At 38.2% G+C, this 16619-nt stretch overlaps 2 protein-coding genes across 2 annotated transcripts; one reads left to right on the forward strand and one right to left on the reverse strand.

Annotated features, from left to right (window-relative positions):
- The first annotated feature begins 3774 nt into the window (after positions 1-3774).
- LOC130671149 (uncharacterized) lies at positions 3775-5412 on the forward strand. Its single transcript, XM_057474870.1, has one exon. The coding sequence runs from the start codon at positions 3775-3777 to the stop codon at positions 5410-5412; it is 1638 nt and encodes a 545-aa protein (XP_057330853.1).
- Positions 5413-9303: 3891 nt separating this feature from the next.
- Positions 9304-9831, reverse strand: LOC130671152 (uncharacterized). The gene has a single exon (XM_057474872.1). It carries the CDS (start codon positions 9829-9831, stop codon positions 9304-9306), a length of 528 nt encoding a protein of 175 aa, XP_057330855.1.
- Positions 9832-16619: the final 6788 nt, after the last annotated feature.

A 16619-nucleotide genomic window follows, 5' to 3' on the forward strand; every position in this document is an offset into this window, starting at 1 on the left:
CCCCCGGAAAACTCATCTCTAGTAATTAGTTAGCTTAGGGGTGGGACAGATATTCGGGTCTCACTGATTAGCAATACCCGGTGGCACGTCGAATCACTTTATTTAATAGACTGGTTATAATTCCGACCCTTAATCGACCGTGGACAAATTCAAATTTATTAATCAGTATTTGATCATGGGAATCTATTTGATCCTGTTACAAGAAAAATTCTTTTGAAATAACATTTGACAGTTCTGAATACGTCCTCTGAAATTGTCTAAATATATAACTATTTTCATCTTTTAAATTAGTTGTAAAAAAATTCGTCTAATTTGATTACGCTTTTTAAAATTTTTTCGTAAAGTAAAACTTCTAGAATTTTTCTTTCAAATTGTTACAGAGTAAATTTGAGTTTCGAAAGAAAAATGTTTCTGATCAGTCGATTAGTATAGTAACCTGTGTCAATCACAAATTGAAAATATTTGGAAGTCTAAAAAAAGTCAGTTAAATAATTTAATTGAAGTTAAATTTAAATTTAAGTGAGAGAGCCTGAGATGCTGGGATGCTTAATTGGCGGGAACAGGATTGAGATGTATGATGTGAAATAAATTTGATGAACACTGCAAATTAAGAAGTAGACAAATCAATAACTCATTTTTATTTGATTATTTTACACTATTGTTATGTCAGATTTGTAACAAAAAAAATATTTGGTCCTAACCTTTCGACCAATAGACCGGGGACAACAAACCTAAGTGGAGGAATATGTAAAACAAAACATGAGTTTAAATTATAAATAAATGCATATATTGTTACAAATAAATTTCGATTAAATATAGTTAAAATGTAAATATTGAAGTCAAGGTTATAATACAAAATTTTCGGAATTTAACTTCTTAACAAATACTAAATAATTTTTAGATACGAATGACAATTATTTCTTTTACGCTATGCATTACAAAAATCCAATTATTTTAAACGTGCCATCAACTAGGTGGCTTATGTGAGTAATACTCCAGCCTACACTAGTTGAATTGACTGGTAGAGAATTTTCTTAATCATACAGTACAAAAATATTAAGATGTAAGACTATAAATTTTGTAAACTGACTACGTATTAAAAGGTGATAATCTTACATTAAAATTGTAATTACATAGTTTTATACGAATGAATAGGAAAGTTTCGTGAAACTATTGAGATTACTATCATGAATTAAATTTGAGAAAAAAAAAATTCAATAGTAACGAAAATCATGAATAATTTTGTTTACTTCAATGCGATTGGGAGGGTCCCTATGAATTTGAAAATAGACTAAATAACGTAGTTTATAGAATCAGAAAAATTCCCAATGCGCCGTACTGTGATCGATAAGAGGAAATAAAAGAGAAGTCCGACTGGGGCCCTGAACGATCTCAGTGTAGAAGTTGTAAAGGGTAGCCGGGATTCTGTAGTCAATTAGTAGGTCTAGGATATCTTGCAAACTGATAGAATTAAAGATGTCTGAACGACTTACTGAAGAATGGTATAGTCCTTAGGAGAAGTCTGGCAGTGGACCCTAAATAACCACACTGTAGACGTTGCTGAAGAGTTCCCGAGATTCTGAAAGAAGTCTGGCTGAGGGCTCTGAACGATCTCAGTGGTAACGTTGTTTGAGGGATTCCCGGGATTCTATTAGGACTGGGAATGTTCTAAGTTCGATTATTAGCTGAGGGAAGTTTGGCTGAGGGCCCTGAACGATTGGTCGTTGTCAGGGGATTCCCGGGATTCTTGGGCCTTTGATAAGAGACTGGATATTTTGTCTGGTTTAAGTGAGCTCAGCTCAAATCAAAAGTTTGAATTCTTAGGACTCATCATTGGTCAACGATATCCTGGCTGGAGCTTGGGGATCCATCCGGAGTTGACATAGTCAACATTTTTTTTACCCTCGCATTTTTGAATCACGGTGGAAACACGGTGGGTTTGTTCCATTTTACCACTGTGATTACGCGGTGAATCCACCGTTGATAAACAATAGGATGTAACGACGGAATATGTTTAAGTAAAAATTAAATAAAATGTTGGAGATAGTCGTTTTGTTTCTTTATTATGTAGAGATAATTTATTTATTTATTTATTAATGCTTACAGAAAGAGCTGTTATTCTTACAGCATGAGTGAAAGTATGTTACAAGAAATTAACAGAATAAAAGTATAGATCAAAATTCAATCAGTTATAAAAGATAAAAGCGTTAAGTACACGAACCAACAATATAATTTTTTTTTCCTTTTTCAGAACTCAGGAAGCAAACCAATTGACTTTATTGGATTATTAGTAGGTGTTTACATTGAGAATAGTTTCAGAATAATATTAATCACACGATAAACGGTTATTCCGGATTACAAGAGACTTAGTGATATAATTTGCTATTGATTGAATTTGTTTGTAGCTTCTTATGTTTGTCAAATCAACGTCTACACATCCGGAGGACAGGAGCCAGTCTATGAGTAGGTAGAGATATTTCATGCGCTGCGTTGTAAAGAAGTGCTCAAGAGAGTCAAGTTCGCTAGTACCACAGGAAGGGCATTCCTTCTTCGGGTAAAATTTACACATAATCGAGCCAGAACCCAGATTACAAACATACGAGTTAGTCAGTCTAAGTTGCGCAATAATCTTCTTGAACAGCATGGGGGTTTTTAATCTCAGGTACAGCTGTGAATTTTCTCCTGATGGAATCGTTGATAGTAATGGAGTCACTGATGTTTATGCCAGAGCCTCGTATTCTTATTGCAATAGCCGAGCTTTGTATTTAAAGATGACCGGGGTGAGCGTAGCCTTCCATGGTTCAGGATCCCAGTTACCCCAGAGGTATTCTATTTCCATATCTACAGCAAACTTTTTAAGGATACAAGGTAGAGCACTCGGCGCGATACCGAATTGGTCTGGGTTCGATTCCCAGTTCGGGCTATCTACATTTTTCTCAATTTATCTATAAATTGTCTTATGGAGAGGTTTGCATGTTTAGGTTTCCACTATATTTGAATGGTGTATTACCGTACGATGGACGGTGTGGCTCAATAAGTTATAGATCAAATTGAACGGAATATAGTATAGGGCTGGATAGCTCAACTGGTAGAGCACTCGGCGCGATACCGAATTGGTCTGGGTTCGATTCCCAGTTCGGGCTATCTATATTTTTCTCAATTTATCTATAAATTGTCTTATTGAGAGGTTTGCATGTTTAGGTTTCCACTATATTTAAATGGTGTATTACCGTACGATGGACGGTGTGGCTCAATAAGTTATAGATCAAATTGATGTCTAAAATATTTCATGAGACCTAATGGTTTAGTGCGATTATGGGATCATGTTCTATGATACTTGAAATATGAAATTCAAAGATAAAAATATTAATTTTTTTAGACCATTTGAAATTTAGACCATTTAAATATAGTGGAAACCTAAACATGCAAACCTCTCAATAAGACAATTTATAGATAAATTGAGAAAAATATAGATAGCCCGAACTGGGAATCGAACCCAGACCAATTCGGTAACGCGCCGAGTGCTCTACCAGTTGAGCTATCCGGCCCTATACTATATTCCGTTCAATTTGATCTATAACTTATTGAGACACACCGTCCATCGTCTCGGGGGAGAAACCCAACTTCTACCGAGCGCGTCCCCAGGTGGCGGATAGGGGAACGTCCTCACCGGTCGTCAGGCCGGCGGATAGGGGTGAAATTAAATAGCCCCCGCGGACCAAACGTGGTGTGAGGAGAAGCTAAACTCCTTTCAAAAAAAGAGAGACGAGCGTGATGGTTAAAGGCGGAAAATTTATTATGATGGACACGCAGATTAATAAAGATTCGTTTACGGAGCAGAGGAGGGATACCTCAGCCACGGCTACCGCAGGTGGGTTAGCAGCACCTGCGCGGTCGACATCCAGCGACTGCTCGACGCTCTTGGTTGACCACTTGGCCAAGGGTAACACAAACGTCGACACACCAAGTGAAGGAATATTGAAGGCGACTGGGAGCTGTGGGAACGAGATTCTCACGCTGCGAGATGGGGCGATTTCTCAGGAAGACTCTGGACTCGAGGAACTTCGGGAAGGCCTCAAAGAGACCCTGCGGACCATCACCAGGAAGAGGACCGTGGCATCTGAAGTTACTGCTGGAGTGAAGGAAGCTGCGTTGATACTAACGCAGTTGCTTGTCCACCGCAAAGGCTGGAAGGATGCCCAGAGGAAATTAGCAGCTACAGAGCTGAAGGAGCGGGAGCACCTGGTTCAACAACTGCAGCGACGGGAACAACTTCTGAGGGAGGCACGGCAAACCGAGACCCCGAGCAAGAAAAATGAGAAAGTCTCAGAGCAGATGGAGGTAGAGCACTCGAGCCCACCAAAAGGGCCTGAAGAGTCAATCGTGCTCACCTACTCTGAAGCCACAACCAGAGGTAACACTCCCTGTAAAAATGAGGCCACGAAAGGGAAGCGGCCGTTGGCATCGCCCGAGGAGGGTGAACGGGAGCAGAAAAAGAGGAAGGAGAAGGAAACCGTGGACAAAAAGTCAGGCGACGCAGTTTTCATTGTTGTGGAAGGGAAGCGGAAAAAGAGAAACAGGAAGAAAAAGGAAAAGGCTGCGAAAACAGCGGGCAATGGAGAGCAGGGACCAGGACAGGATGGGACAACGAATGGACCAGCGACGGAACGGACCACAGCACCCAAGGAGACCAAGCAGCGGAAGATGCGACAACGGGCGGAGGCAGTACTGATCTCACCAGGTGAGTCAAGATCGTCTGGGGATGTTTTGAAAGCTCTGCGATCAAAACTATCCCTAGAGGATCTAACCACAAGTGTTAGATCAATAAGGACAGCCAGGAACGGCGGTCTTCTTATTGAGTTCGAGGGATCTGTTAAAGATCACTCTGCTCTCGATAAGAGGATCACCGAGGCGGCTGGTGGGGTTGTTGCGGTGCGCCATCTCGTCCCAACCACTACAGTGGTTATCGACGGGCTGGACGCTGCAACAACAGTTGACGAGGTAAGGGCGACCTTGCGTCAGAGCATCAATGAAGGTGCGGACGAGCTCAAAGTTAATATAACTAAACCCAATAAATGGGGAGCTGTACGTGCCTTCATTGAGGCAAGATGCGCGGTCGCCACTGCCTTAGAGGCCTTGGGAAAGGTCAAAGTGGGCTGGTTGGTCTGCCGTATCCGCCGCTGGGAACGGCTCGATCGATGCTTTCGCTGCCATGGTCTTGGTCATTCGGCCGGATCATGTAAGGTGAAAGTTGATCGGTCGAGTCTTTGCTGGCGTTGCGGCCAGGCGGACCACCAGGCCAAGGCCTGTCCTAATCCACCACGCTGCCACCTCTGTGCAGCAGTAGGAGACGGGCGATCTGTGGATCACACAATCGGTTCGAGGCGTTGCACTTCTCATAAAAATGGCTAAGGTGCTGCAGGCGAATCTACAACGGTGCAGGACATCGCTGGATCTACTTCTGGCGCGGAGACAAGACTGCAGAATGGATATTGTTCTGGTTTCAGAGCAATACCATTCAGCGTCCGGACCAAATTGGTTCTGTGACCCTTCGGGGACAGCGGCAATTTGGATTCCGGACCTAGGGTCTGTTTCCGTGAAGGACAGTGGATCCAGGGATGGTATTGTATGGGTAGTTACGCCTGCGATCACCTTCGTGTCGTGCTATTTTACACCCAACGAGCCTATCGCTGACTTCCGAAAGAGGGTGAATGAACTCGAAAGAGTCGTTCACAATCTTGAGGGAGAAATCGTCATAGGTGGTGATTTCAATGCGAAATCCATCGATTGGGGGATGGAATGGACTGACACGCGCGGTACTGAGCTCTTGGACATGATGGCAGGTCTCGATCTTGTCATTGTGAATAAGGGAAACACTGCAACTTTCCGCAGGGTGAGCACACGTGGGTCAATAATTGACCTCACATTTGCTACTCAACGGATAGCTGCGGTGATCTCGGACTGGGCTGTTTTGGAGGAGTTTACGGCTAGCGATCATCAATACATCTCGTATACGGTACATGATTTACGGGGAAACCCTGCGATTGTGTCCCAGCGATCAATGAAGCGGGTAGGTTGGAGGGTTTCGAAGCTGGATGAGGGTGCTTAACAAAAGGCAGTCTCAGACAGCGCTGAGGCCTTCTCTCCTATGTCTGCTGAGACGCGCGAAGATGTTGAGATGATTGTTGATCGTACGATGAAGGCTATCGTCTTAGGCTGCGACGCTGCGATGCCTCGACGTTCCGCGAGCTCACGCAGGAAGCCAGCATACTGGTGGACTGATGAGATCGCGCTGCTCAGGGCTGAGTGTTTGCGTCTTCGGAGGCAAGCACTCAGGACGCGAAAGCGTGATACTGGGCAGCAGAAGAACGAAGAGTACAAAGCGGTGAAGAAGCGACTGGTTGTGGCGATCAAGGAAAGCAAAGGGAGATGCTGGAAGGCGGTCTGCGAAGAAGTAGATAATGATCTATGGGGCCTTGGCTACCAGATTGTTACTCGAAAATTCCTGGGTCGCAGTCCAGTATCACCTATGGAACCTGATGCGATGCAGGAAATAGTCAATATCCTATTTCCGGAGCGTGAAGATCGAGACAGTCCAGTTTGGACTATATCCGACGACGACTGTCCACCTTTCTCAGCAGCTGAACTGCGGGTGGTTGTAAAGAATCTCAAAGGAGGAAAGGCCCCGGGCCCCGACGGTATCCCCGTTGAGGTTTATAAGGCCCTCCTCCCTCAGCACGAACAACTGCTTTTGAGTGCTTACAACTCCTGCATTTCGGTTGGAGTTTTTCCTGCACGATGGAAGCTGCAAAGGTTAGTCCTGTTGGACAAAGGAAAGGGTCCGCCCTATACTTCTTCGTCCTACAGGCCACTTTGCATGCTGGACGTAGCTGGAAAAATCCTCGAATCGTTAATTCGTAATCGACTGAGAATTGAAGTTGCAGATGCCGGTGGTCTAGCGGAAAACCAACATGGTTTTCGGTTGGGTCGCAGCACAATCGGTGCTATTTCGGAAGCGCTTTCATTTGCCAGAAGAGCTTGGACGGGAAACCATCGATCCCGTCCAGTATGCATTATGATGACATTCGATGTCAAAAATGCATTTAATTCGGCACGATGGCCGGATATAATGAAAGCGCTTCGGAAATTAGGTCTGTCCGAGTATCTCATTCGGATCATTGACGATTACTTACGTGATCGTTTTTTGATCTATGAGACTACTTTTGGCGAGATGATGAAGAAGCTGAGTGGAGGAGCGGCTCAGGGTTCTGTCTTAGGACCGGAACTCTGGATCATCCTTTACGACGCACTTCTACGTCTAGACCTACCGAGTGAGGTGATACTGGAGGGGTTTGCTGATGATGTGGCAGCACTAATCCTTGCGCGCTCCTACAAGAGTGCGCAAAGATTAGCAAGCCTGGTCGCGACCAAAGTGGACGCTTGGCTAAATGACCATGGTATGGCATTAGCTAAGGCGAAAACTGAGGTTATAGTACTCACAGCCCAGAGGTGGTTTCCGAGTCCTTTCCGCGCTCTCGTCGTAGATCAACACGTCGAGAGTGGAAGTTCTCTGAAATACCTCGGGGTGACGATCGATACGAAACCTACGTTTCGCGATCAGATTGTCGGTGCGGCTAATAAAGCGGCAACGTTGGTAGCAAACCTTTCTCGGTTGATGCCGAACGTCGGAGGACCGAGGAGCAGTCGTAGACGAGCTCTCATAAGTGTCTCAAACTCGATAATGCTTCACGGAGCAGAAATCTGGTGTGAGTCACTTAAAGTAGAATGCTATCGTCGACGTCTGGCATCTGTTCAACGAAGAGGCGCACTGAGGATAGCTTGCGCTTACCGAACGGTTTCGGAAGCAGCCGTGATGGTCATCGCGGGTGTGATTCCGATCGACCTTTTAGGGTTCGAGAGGAGACGCATCTGGGATGCCCGTCGGGCTGGGGAAGAACCGTTGGAAAGAGTTAAGGCTCGAGAACGCGAGGAGACCCTGAAACTCTGGCAAGAGCGATGGGAATCTGCGGAAACGGGACGTTGGACATTCAGGCTCATTGAACGAGTCCGTGACTGGATTTCACGGAAAGAAGGAGAGGTGGATTACTACCTTTCACAATTTCTCTCCGGTCATGGCCAGTTCAATGAGTACTTGTATCGCATGAGGATCCGAACCGATCCTTATTGCCAGTACTGTCCGCAAGTTGTCGACTCTGCCGAGCACACTTTCTTTTCCTGTCAGCGTTGGTCTGAAATACGGCTGCGCTTTCAGGAGGAGAAAGAAGTGCCAAATGCCACTGACCTGGTAATACCTTGGATGTTGGCGACGGCAGACAATTTTAAGACCATGACGAAGTACGTCCGAGAAGTGTTGTTAGAAAAGAAAAAGGAAGAGATTGTGTAGCGAATAGAATGAGAAGAGAGACAGCGACGGCGACAAGAAGAGGAAGACTAGCACTGCGAAGTAATGCTAACGCGGTCCCGCAGTGCCAGGTCTGAAGAAGGGAGGGATTGAGGTTTTTAGCTGGTAGGGCCCCCAAGGATACAGTTATTTGCTTAAAACATCATTTAAGTAAATACATCCTTGGGGGAGGAGCCCGGCATACGGAGAACAATAGGCATATGGAGAGCAGCTTATGCTTTTCATATGAATATTGTTTTCTACGGTGCGGTGACGCATTTTTCCCTCAATCTCCTTCCTATAAAAAAAAAAAAAAAAAAAACACCGTCCATCGTACGGTAATACACCCAATCAATTGTAGATTTCCTTGCCGATTAATCCCTGGGGGTGTTCAGAAAGTTCGTATTGTCTGAGAAAACATGCTTTAGTTAGACTGTGGTTCACTGATTCAACTATTCTTATGAAAAACTTGAAAGTTGATTTCCAAGCTCTGTAGCTAAGTTTTTTCAGGTTTAGCTAAACTCTAAAAGCAAAGCTAGACGTGTTTCTCGGAAGTCCAAATGCCCGTTTGTAGTACTTATTTTGTACGACCTCCAGTTTATTCAGATGAGACATGCCCCATACTGGGATCCCGTAAAGAAGCGTTGATACTGCAACAGCATCAAACAACTTGACCACAGCTTCCCAGGCATACTTTTTGGCATTGGCATGAATAGCTAGCGCATCATTAGCGGCAATTCTAGCTGTTTTTATTCTTCCTTCAGTCACACGATAACCGATCGCAGAACTAGTTATGATCATCTCGAGGTAGTTATAACTGCTTACTATTTCTATTACTTCTTTTTTGTATTCAAACCTGGATGGGTCAACTGCCCCTAGGTTACCTCCTGCTCTGGCAACCATTATATTGTTTTTTTAATGTTTACAGCAAGGTCATTCATATCGCAATATTTTTCTAGTAATTTGAGCAGTTTGATCATGTCTTTGACATTACAGGCAAGAAGGACGGTATCATCTGCGTGTAAAAGAATTAATAGATCTAGGAGGTTATTCACGTTTATTCCGTCGCACCCATAAGAACGAAAGAATGTTCCAATATCAGCAAGGAACAGTAAGAAAAGCAGTGGACTCAGGGTTTCTCCCTGTAGTACACCTTCAGTAACTGAAAATTTATCAGTAGTCTGGCTGCCTTGTTTTGTTTGGACATACGCTTGTTCATATAGACCCTTTAATATCAAGATGAGTTCGGTACTCATTCCAAGAGAATATAGTTTTTTCCAAAGTAGCTCATGGGGAGCTGAGTCGAAGGCTCGTTTAAAATCGACAAATAATAAGTAAGCTTTTGCTGCTGTTTGACGTAATCTAAGGTGTATAGCCGCAAGGAGAACATAGGCTGCGTCGATGCAACTCTTGCCTTCTCTGATGCCCATCTGGCATTCAGGAATTATGTTCTTCCTATTAGCCTAATGGGGAATTCTCGATCTTAGAACTTCAGTGAATATTTTGACAGAGCAATTTATTGATGCAATGCCTCTGTAGTTGGCAGGATCAAACTTGTTACCAGCTTTGCGGATCATGCTTAGTGAAGCTGTGGCCCAGCAGTCAGGGACTAGTTCCTTATTTAGGATGCTATTGAAGAGATCGAGCAGACAAAATTTCCTGTTGGAAGGCAGATGCTTATAAAATTCGTTACTGATACCATCAGGTCCCGGAGTTTTATTGGACTTTAGCTTGTTTAAACATTTGTTTAGTTCTTGGAAAGTGATTTCATGGTGCCGCGACTGGTTACCCTCGGACAAAATAACCTCGACAAAATAACCTAGAACAAAATAACCTGAAAAAAAATAACTTTGTTATAAAATAACCTGAACAACAACAACCTGAAAAAATTTACATAAATCTTTAACGATAAAATACGTACTTGAAGGTTATTGTTGTTCAGGTTGGTAGCACAATTTGTAGTTCACGAATAAAATATCCCCGACAAAATATCCGCGATAAATTATCCAAATCCAAATTATCTGATAGACAAAATATCCCCGGACGAAATATTCAAGAGACAAAAATTCGTGACAAAATATCCTGTTGATAAACATTTTTCAGAAAAATATATTTTAAATGAAAAAATAATGAATGGTTTTCGATAAGCGGGTACCGTACCATTCCAAGCATATGTGGACCTATTTCCAAAATAATACCTACCTAAAATCTGTGAAAAAAGGGCACAGTACGATTTCAAGCATATCTGTTGATCTATTTTTAATATCACACACTCAAATTTAATGTGCAAATATATTGAGCATTTCTGATAAAAAGGTACCGTACTATTCATATGAAAAGTTTCTATATTATAAGATATTTTGTCAAGGATATTTTATCTATCGAGTATTCAGTCCGGGGATATTTTGTGTATCGGATAAAATGTATTTGAATATTTTATCGCGGATATTTTGTCTTGGATATTTTGCTTTCGGATAATAAGTGACGGTTTCGTTCAGGTTATTTTATAACAAAGTTATTTTTTTCAGGTTATTTTTTATTAGGTTATTTTGTTACGAGGTTATCTTGTTCAAGGTTGTTTTGTCGGGGTTATTTTGTCGAGGTTATTTTGTCCGGGGGCAATTTGTTACGGAACCGATTTCATGGTCCAGTTCCTCAACATGAGCGCTAAGAAAATCAAGACTGTACATCCGATTAGCAGGGAGTATCTTTGTATGGAAATTATTCCATTCCTCGATAGAGGGATCTATGTTATTCGGCTTTTTGTACTTACAAGATCTAACTGCTTTCCAAAATTGGTTTGAATTCTTGACTTGAGCAAAACTGTCCTGGATATGTTGGGAGAATTGGTCTTTCTTTGTAGTAAGCAATTTCTCATATAATTTTTTTTCCTCGATGTAGGCTGCTTTGTCCTGGGGATCAAAGCTTGAGTGAAAGCAGTTCTTCAAGAGGTTTGAAACTTATTTTTTTGCTGCAACACAGTCCTTGTCGAACCAGAGTTTGGATACTTTTTTTATTGGTCGGTCTATAAGCCGCGTGTGCATGCCAGCATACTGAGCAGATTCCTTGATAGCGTCACCGACTATTAGTGCTTTTTGAGATAGATTTGATTCACCACAATACTCTTTACAATCCGAGGCGGCCATGTAGAGGATACAGGAGCCCTTTCTAGCATGGTTCCACTTGTAGGTGTCGATAGTGAGGTTAGAGATCGTTCCACTAGTTATTTCGTTATCATTGCCTATTTTTACGTTGATTACTACCAGGAAGTGGTCCGAACCTGTGATAACCGGGCGGATATGTAGGTCTACAACTAATAAAAGCATGAATTGGTTGACCCAAATTAAGTCGATCACACTATTCCGGTTGTGATTACAGAACGCAAATTTCGCTGGGTAGTCGCTTGTATCGCGTCCGTTGACAAGTATAAAATTCATGTCTGACATGAATTTACGCAGGACTTTACCTTTGCTGTTTTTAAACGCATCTTTAGTTTGCCTACCAATCTGCAAGAAGATATCAGTTGTTAGTTCGGTCGGAATATCTTCAGTAAGTCCAACCCTCGCGTTTAGACCACCGCCAATGACAATCGGAATGTTGTCATATTTGTCTTGTATATCGTCTAGTAGAAGTTTGAGGTGATTGACTGTACTTGATGTGTCAGATGTAGGACTTGAGTAAACGGACCCTATTATAAATTGCTGTTGTGCGGTATTTTCGACTAAGATAAAAATCCATTCCATAACTACAGCAATCTCCACCGGTTTCCATTTTTCATTGTTTATTAGCGTCATTAGGCCACCACCACCACGACCACCCACTTGGTCCTTTATTGAAGTAGCCCAGAATTTGAAAGAGCCATCAGCTTGCTTAGTAAAATACATAGCGGGTGAAATTAAATGGGTTTCATTAATACATATGATGTCAGAGTCAAGATCATGTTTGCAGTTCGAAAATTTTTTGAAACCACTAATATTAAAAAAGAGCCATCCGGCCTTACCCGGAATGGAAAGGTAGATTTCTTATGTAAATACAATAAAGCTACAATAATGTAATTAATACTTATTTTGTGAGCTTAAACATGAATTTCAAGGAAATGAGTTATGCCTTATCATTTAGAAGTTATTAGAAAACTAAGCTGCAAAAATAAGCTTTTTTTATTTTTTGTGAAATTTCCGATATCATCAAATTGTTAAAACAGATGTTTAAAAAAACCAAGTATTACAGTGAAAATTGAAGCTAATCGTCCAAATCTTCAGATGTTTTTTACAAAATTTAGTTATCATTTTCGGTTCAAAAATTATTTAAGGATAAAGCCAGAAAATTTATTTTTATGAAAATCAAAAACAATTTCAAACACCCACAACTTCCAAACTAATCGACCGATTGGGCTCATCTTCGAACTTGATCAAGGTAATCGTCCAATAAATAAGTGTATAAAATTGCATTAAGATCCGTTGAAAATTGCGGGCGCTATCGTGATGACAAGGCGCGTTATATTGTATATGGGGCATTTCATACCAAATCAGCCACTTTTTGAGGTCACCTCCTCCGATATTTTTGAAAAATTTATATGTTTTAGAGGCTGATAAAAACGCTCTCATGAATTTGTTAAAATTTTTTTGACTACTCGTTTCCGAGATACCGATTTTTTTCAAAATACGAGGTTTATTTTTCAAACGGTTATGACTTCGCGAAAAATACACTAATCGGATCGTTTTTTTTTCAAAATATTCGTTTTTGAATGTTCTTTCAAGAAAAAAATGCGTTTTCATTCTCAATCAATTCCTTCATTGTTAATTTGAAGTTTTAAGCAAAAAATACATTTTTTCGAAATGTATGCCCCCTTCAATTTTTTTGAAAAAATTCTCAAATAAACTTGGATGGATTTAGAAAATTTTGAGACCAATCCAATCGTGGGCAAACAATTCGTTCTATTTTTTTTCTTAATTCGAAACAATTTTTTTTCCCTAAATATTATATTTCGACTTAATTTGACCAATAAACATTCTCAGATCAGTCCATTTAGCTGCTATGATTTTTTTTAAATACTGTGCCGTTCAGAGTATACTATTTTTTGAAATTTTTCTACTCGTTCAGAAAATGAATTTTAAAAATCAACTGAGAACTACTTATGAGTTATCTTTACTATCTAGGAGAGGTGACACGTGGCCTTATTAGGACGATAGCCAATAAGGAAAATAAAACCCCAGGAAAGGATAGTAGATGAAATTGATCCGCATTCAAACCCCAAAGTAATAAACGATGTTTATTTTTTTGTAAGCTTAAACAATTTGTGAATTTTCAAAACACAAATTCTAGTTCACACTGCAAATCCAACTTAGTGTGTTAAAATAAAACACGTTAGTGTTTTCTGCAACTTAAGCGCTTAGAAGTAAAACGGTATAAACGTTTAAACAATCGCATAAATCATTACAAGTGTTTTAAGGTTCGCGTAAGACACTTAAGTGTTTAATCCAAAAACGTTTTATCCGTTTAAAGAAAAAAACACTTCTATGTGTTTTATTATAAAGCGCTCACTGTTACATTAAACGTTTAAAAAAACATCGAGTGTTTTAAATTAAAACAGATATTCCGGAATTAAAAACTTTTTCAGAAAAAACGTTTAATCTAAAAAAACATGTATATTATAAAACGCTTAAATTTCTTAAACAGTTAAAAAAAATTCTATCAATTTTGTCAATCGACAAATGATACATATAACAATTTCAAAATATAAAAGTATGATAATTTTCAAATATATTTATGCATTACGATATAGATGTATCAAAACGTATTTTTTTGTATTAAAAATGAAATTTTACAAATGATTGAACTCGGTTAATATCATCCAATGAATTATAAACGATCATAATTTATTATTGAAATAAATGTTAGATTTTTAATTTTAAACGACGATAGAGATATATTCTTGAACTACTACATTTTTTATATCTTCAAAGTTAAGTTTCTGTGTATCAGCGTATTTTCTCTGATGACATTCTTTCTGTAATTAATAAGGATAGTATTTTAAAATAAACAAATGATGAATCGAAAAAAATAGCCCGGGAAAAAATGCTTAGATATGATCATATCTGTTCATTAGGGTGGGCCAAAAAAGTGACTATTTTTTTTTTCTTTAGTTACAGTAAAACTATTGTTTGAGATGATGAAAAAAATTCTATCAAAATTTGAGCTCTCAATATTAATATTAAGAGGTGCCTATTTGCAATTCTCCATTTCCCATTTAGATAAAATGGGAAAAAATTTTTTATTTTTTTTTATTTTTCTAGCTCGGCATTCGCACGTCATATGAATAAGTCCATAACATATTATTGTAGAGAATTTAACGCTCTACAAAAAAGGTCTCTTATCATTTTTTCATAAATCCATCCATTCGAAAATTATCGGAGCTGGAAGTCAAATCTATAATAAATTTTCAGATCTTTTTACTTTTCCAGCAAAACTATCAGACTTATCAAAAAATGTTATAGGATCTTTTTCATAGACAATTTTATTTTCTACAAATTAGTTGGAATAAAGTTCATTCGAATTCCGCATTGTTTTCTAGTTATTTTCATTTTAATCTTAGGCCACACATTACTAAATGTACTATCATATATGTTAATGTATGATCCGCTTTACGATGCGCGCGCACAGGGTTTACACGAAAACTAAATGTTGAAGTCGCTACATACACAACACGTGTTATAAAGTGCGAATTGTATATGTGCTTAATAATTATATTCACTATACTGAATCACTATAGTGATTTAAATTGAACATTTTGATAAATATTATTTACTACTGATTTGTAAATATTAGTGAAGAAAATTGTGCTTATATACTTTTTCAACTGTTCCAATATAATTAAGGTTATAACTATCCGTATGTATTATTTATTGATATAAATTATTATATTATTATTTAATCTAATTTCTACTAAATGTTATTAAATTATTAATTTAAAATATTATTGATTATTTAATATTTAAAAAATAAATATAAAAATTATAAAAATATATTCAAATATACGTAAGATATAACCTGTAAAAAACGTAACGTTGTACAATTAAGGAAAAATAAATAAATATTTTTAAAAAAAAATCAATAAATTTAACACAAAATTTGTGATAAAAATTACAATCGAATATTAAATATTTAAAATTAATAATCTAATAATATTTTGGATAAAGTACATATATAATATATATTGATTATTCTCTAAATTTAATATTTTTTATAAATAATTAAATATTAAATAATAATGAAAATTAAATATTTAAATAAATTATTAATTTTTAATATTAATTTCTCTACAATAAAACTTGCTCATCAACCTAAGATTCTGTTATTGTAGGTTTATGACTATTAATGGTACTATTCAATTTCTATTCCAGTTCTTAAGATGGATAAAACAAATGCGGACATTTGCAAGGACTGTCACAATTGGAAGATGCTCTGGCAGTAATATGGACATAATTTAAAAATAACATTCGAACAATATTATAAAATTTATGTTACACTTAATGGAAGAAAATGAATATTTATTTATTTAATTTTTCAAATTTTAACTAATTTTTATTAAGTGTGTTGACGATCTTTTTCTAGTTCTTTTATTATTTTATTGTAATTAATTATTTGTATTATACTGTATATTTTCAGATTCTGAATGATTTTTATAACTCAATAAATAACCAGTTATTTTCAAGTTACTTCTATCGTTTCTAATTTTTTTCAAGTGTAAACCTTTTTTAGAGCTTTTTTTGGACAAAAATACAAATATATTTTTAATTTATACTAAATTCCATTCCTACTTTTATGCTGAATGTGTGATGCAATAATTATCTAAATCTTCTGATAAAAAGAATATTATTCCAGGATATGACAACAATCAATAACGACTTTTATTCAAAGGCAACTATTATTTTTAATATTAGAAATATTATTATAAAAATTTCATTGATTGTACTTCAATGGAAAAATTGTTATATTTAATTTAAAAATATTTATATTATTAATTAATGACACTAAACACTTAAAGTGTGTATTGATGCCTAAACACTTCAAGTGCCTTATTATCTAAAACACTTTATGTGTGTTAAAATTAAACGTTTAAAGTGTTTACTACACTTTAAACACTAAAAAGTGTTTAGTAAGTGACTACAAGTATTTAAACGCTTAAAGTGTTTTAAAACAAAACACTTGGATTTGCAGT

This window comes from Microplitis mediator, chromosome 7, assembly GCF_029852145.1.
Source record: "Microplitis mediator isolate UGA2020A chromosome 7, iyMicMedi2.1, whole genome shotgun sequence".
Classification (NCBI taxonomy): Eukaryota; Metazoa; Arthropoda; class Insecta; order Hymenoptera; family Braconidae; genus Microplitis; species Microplitis mediator.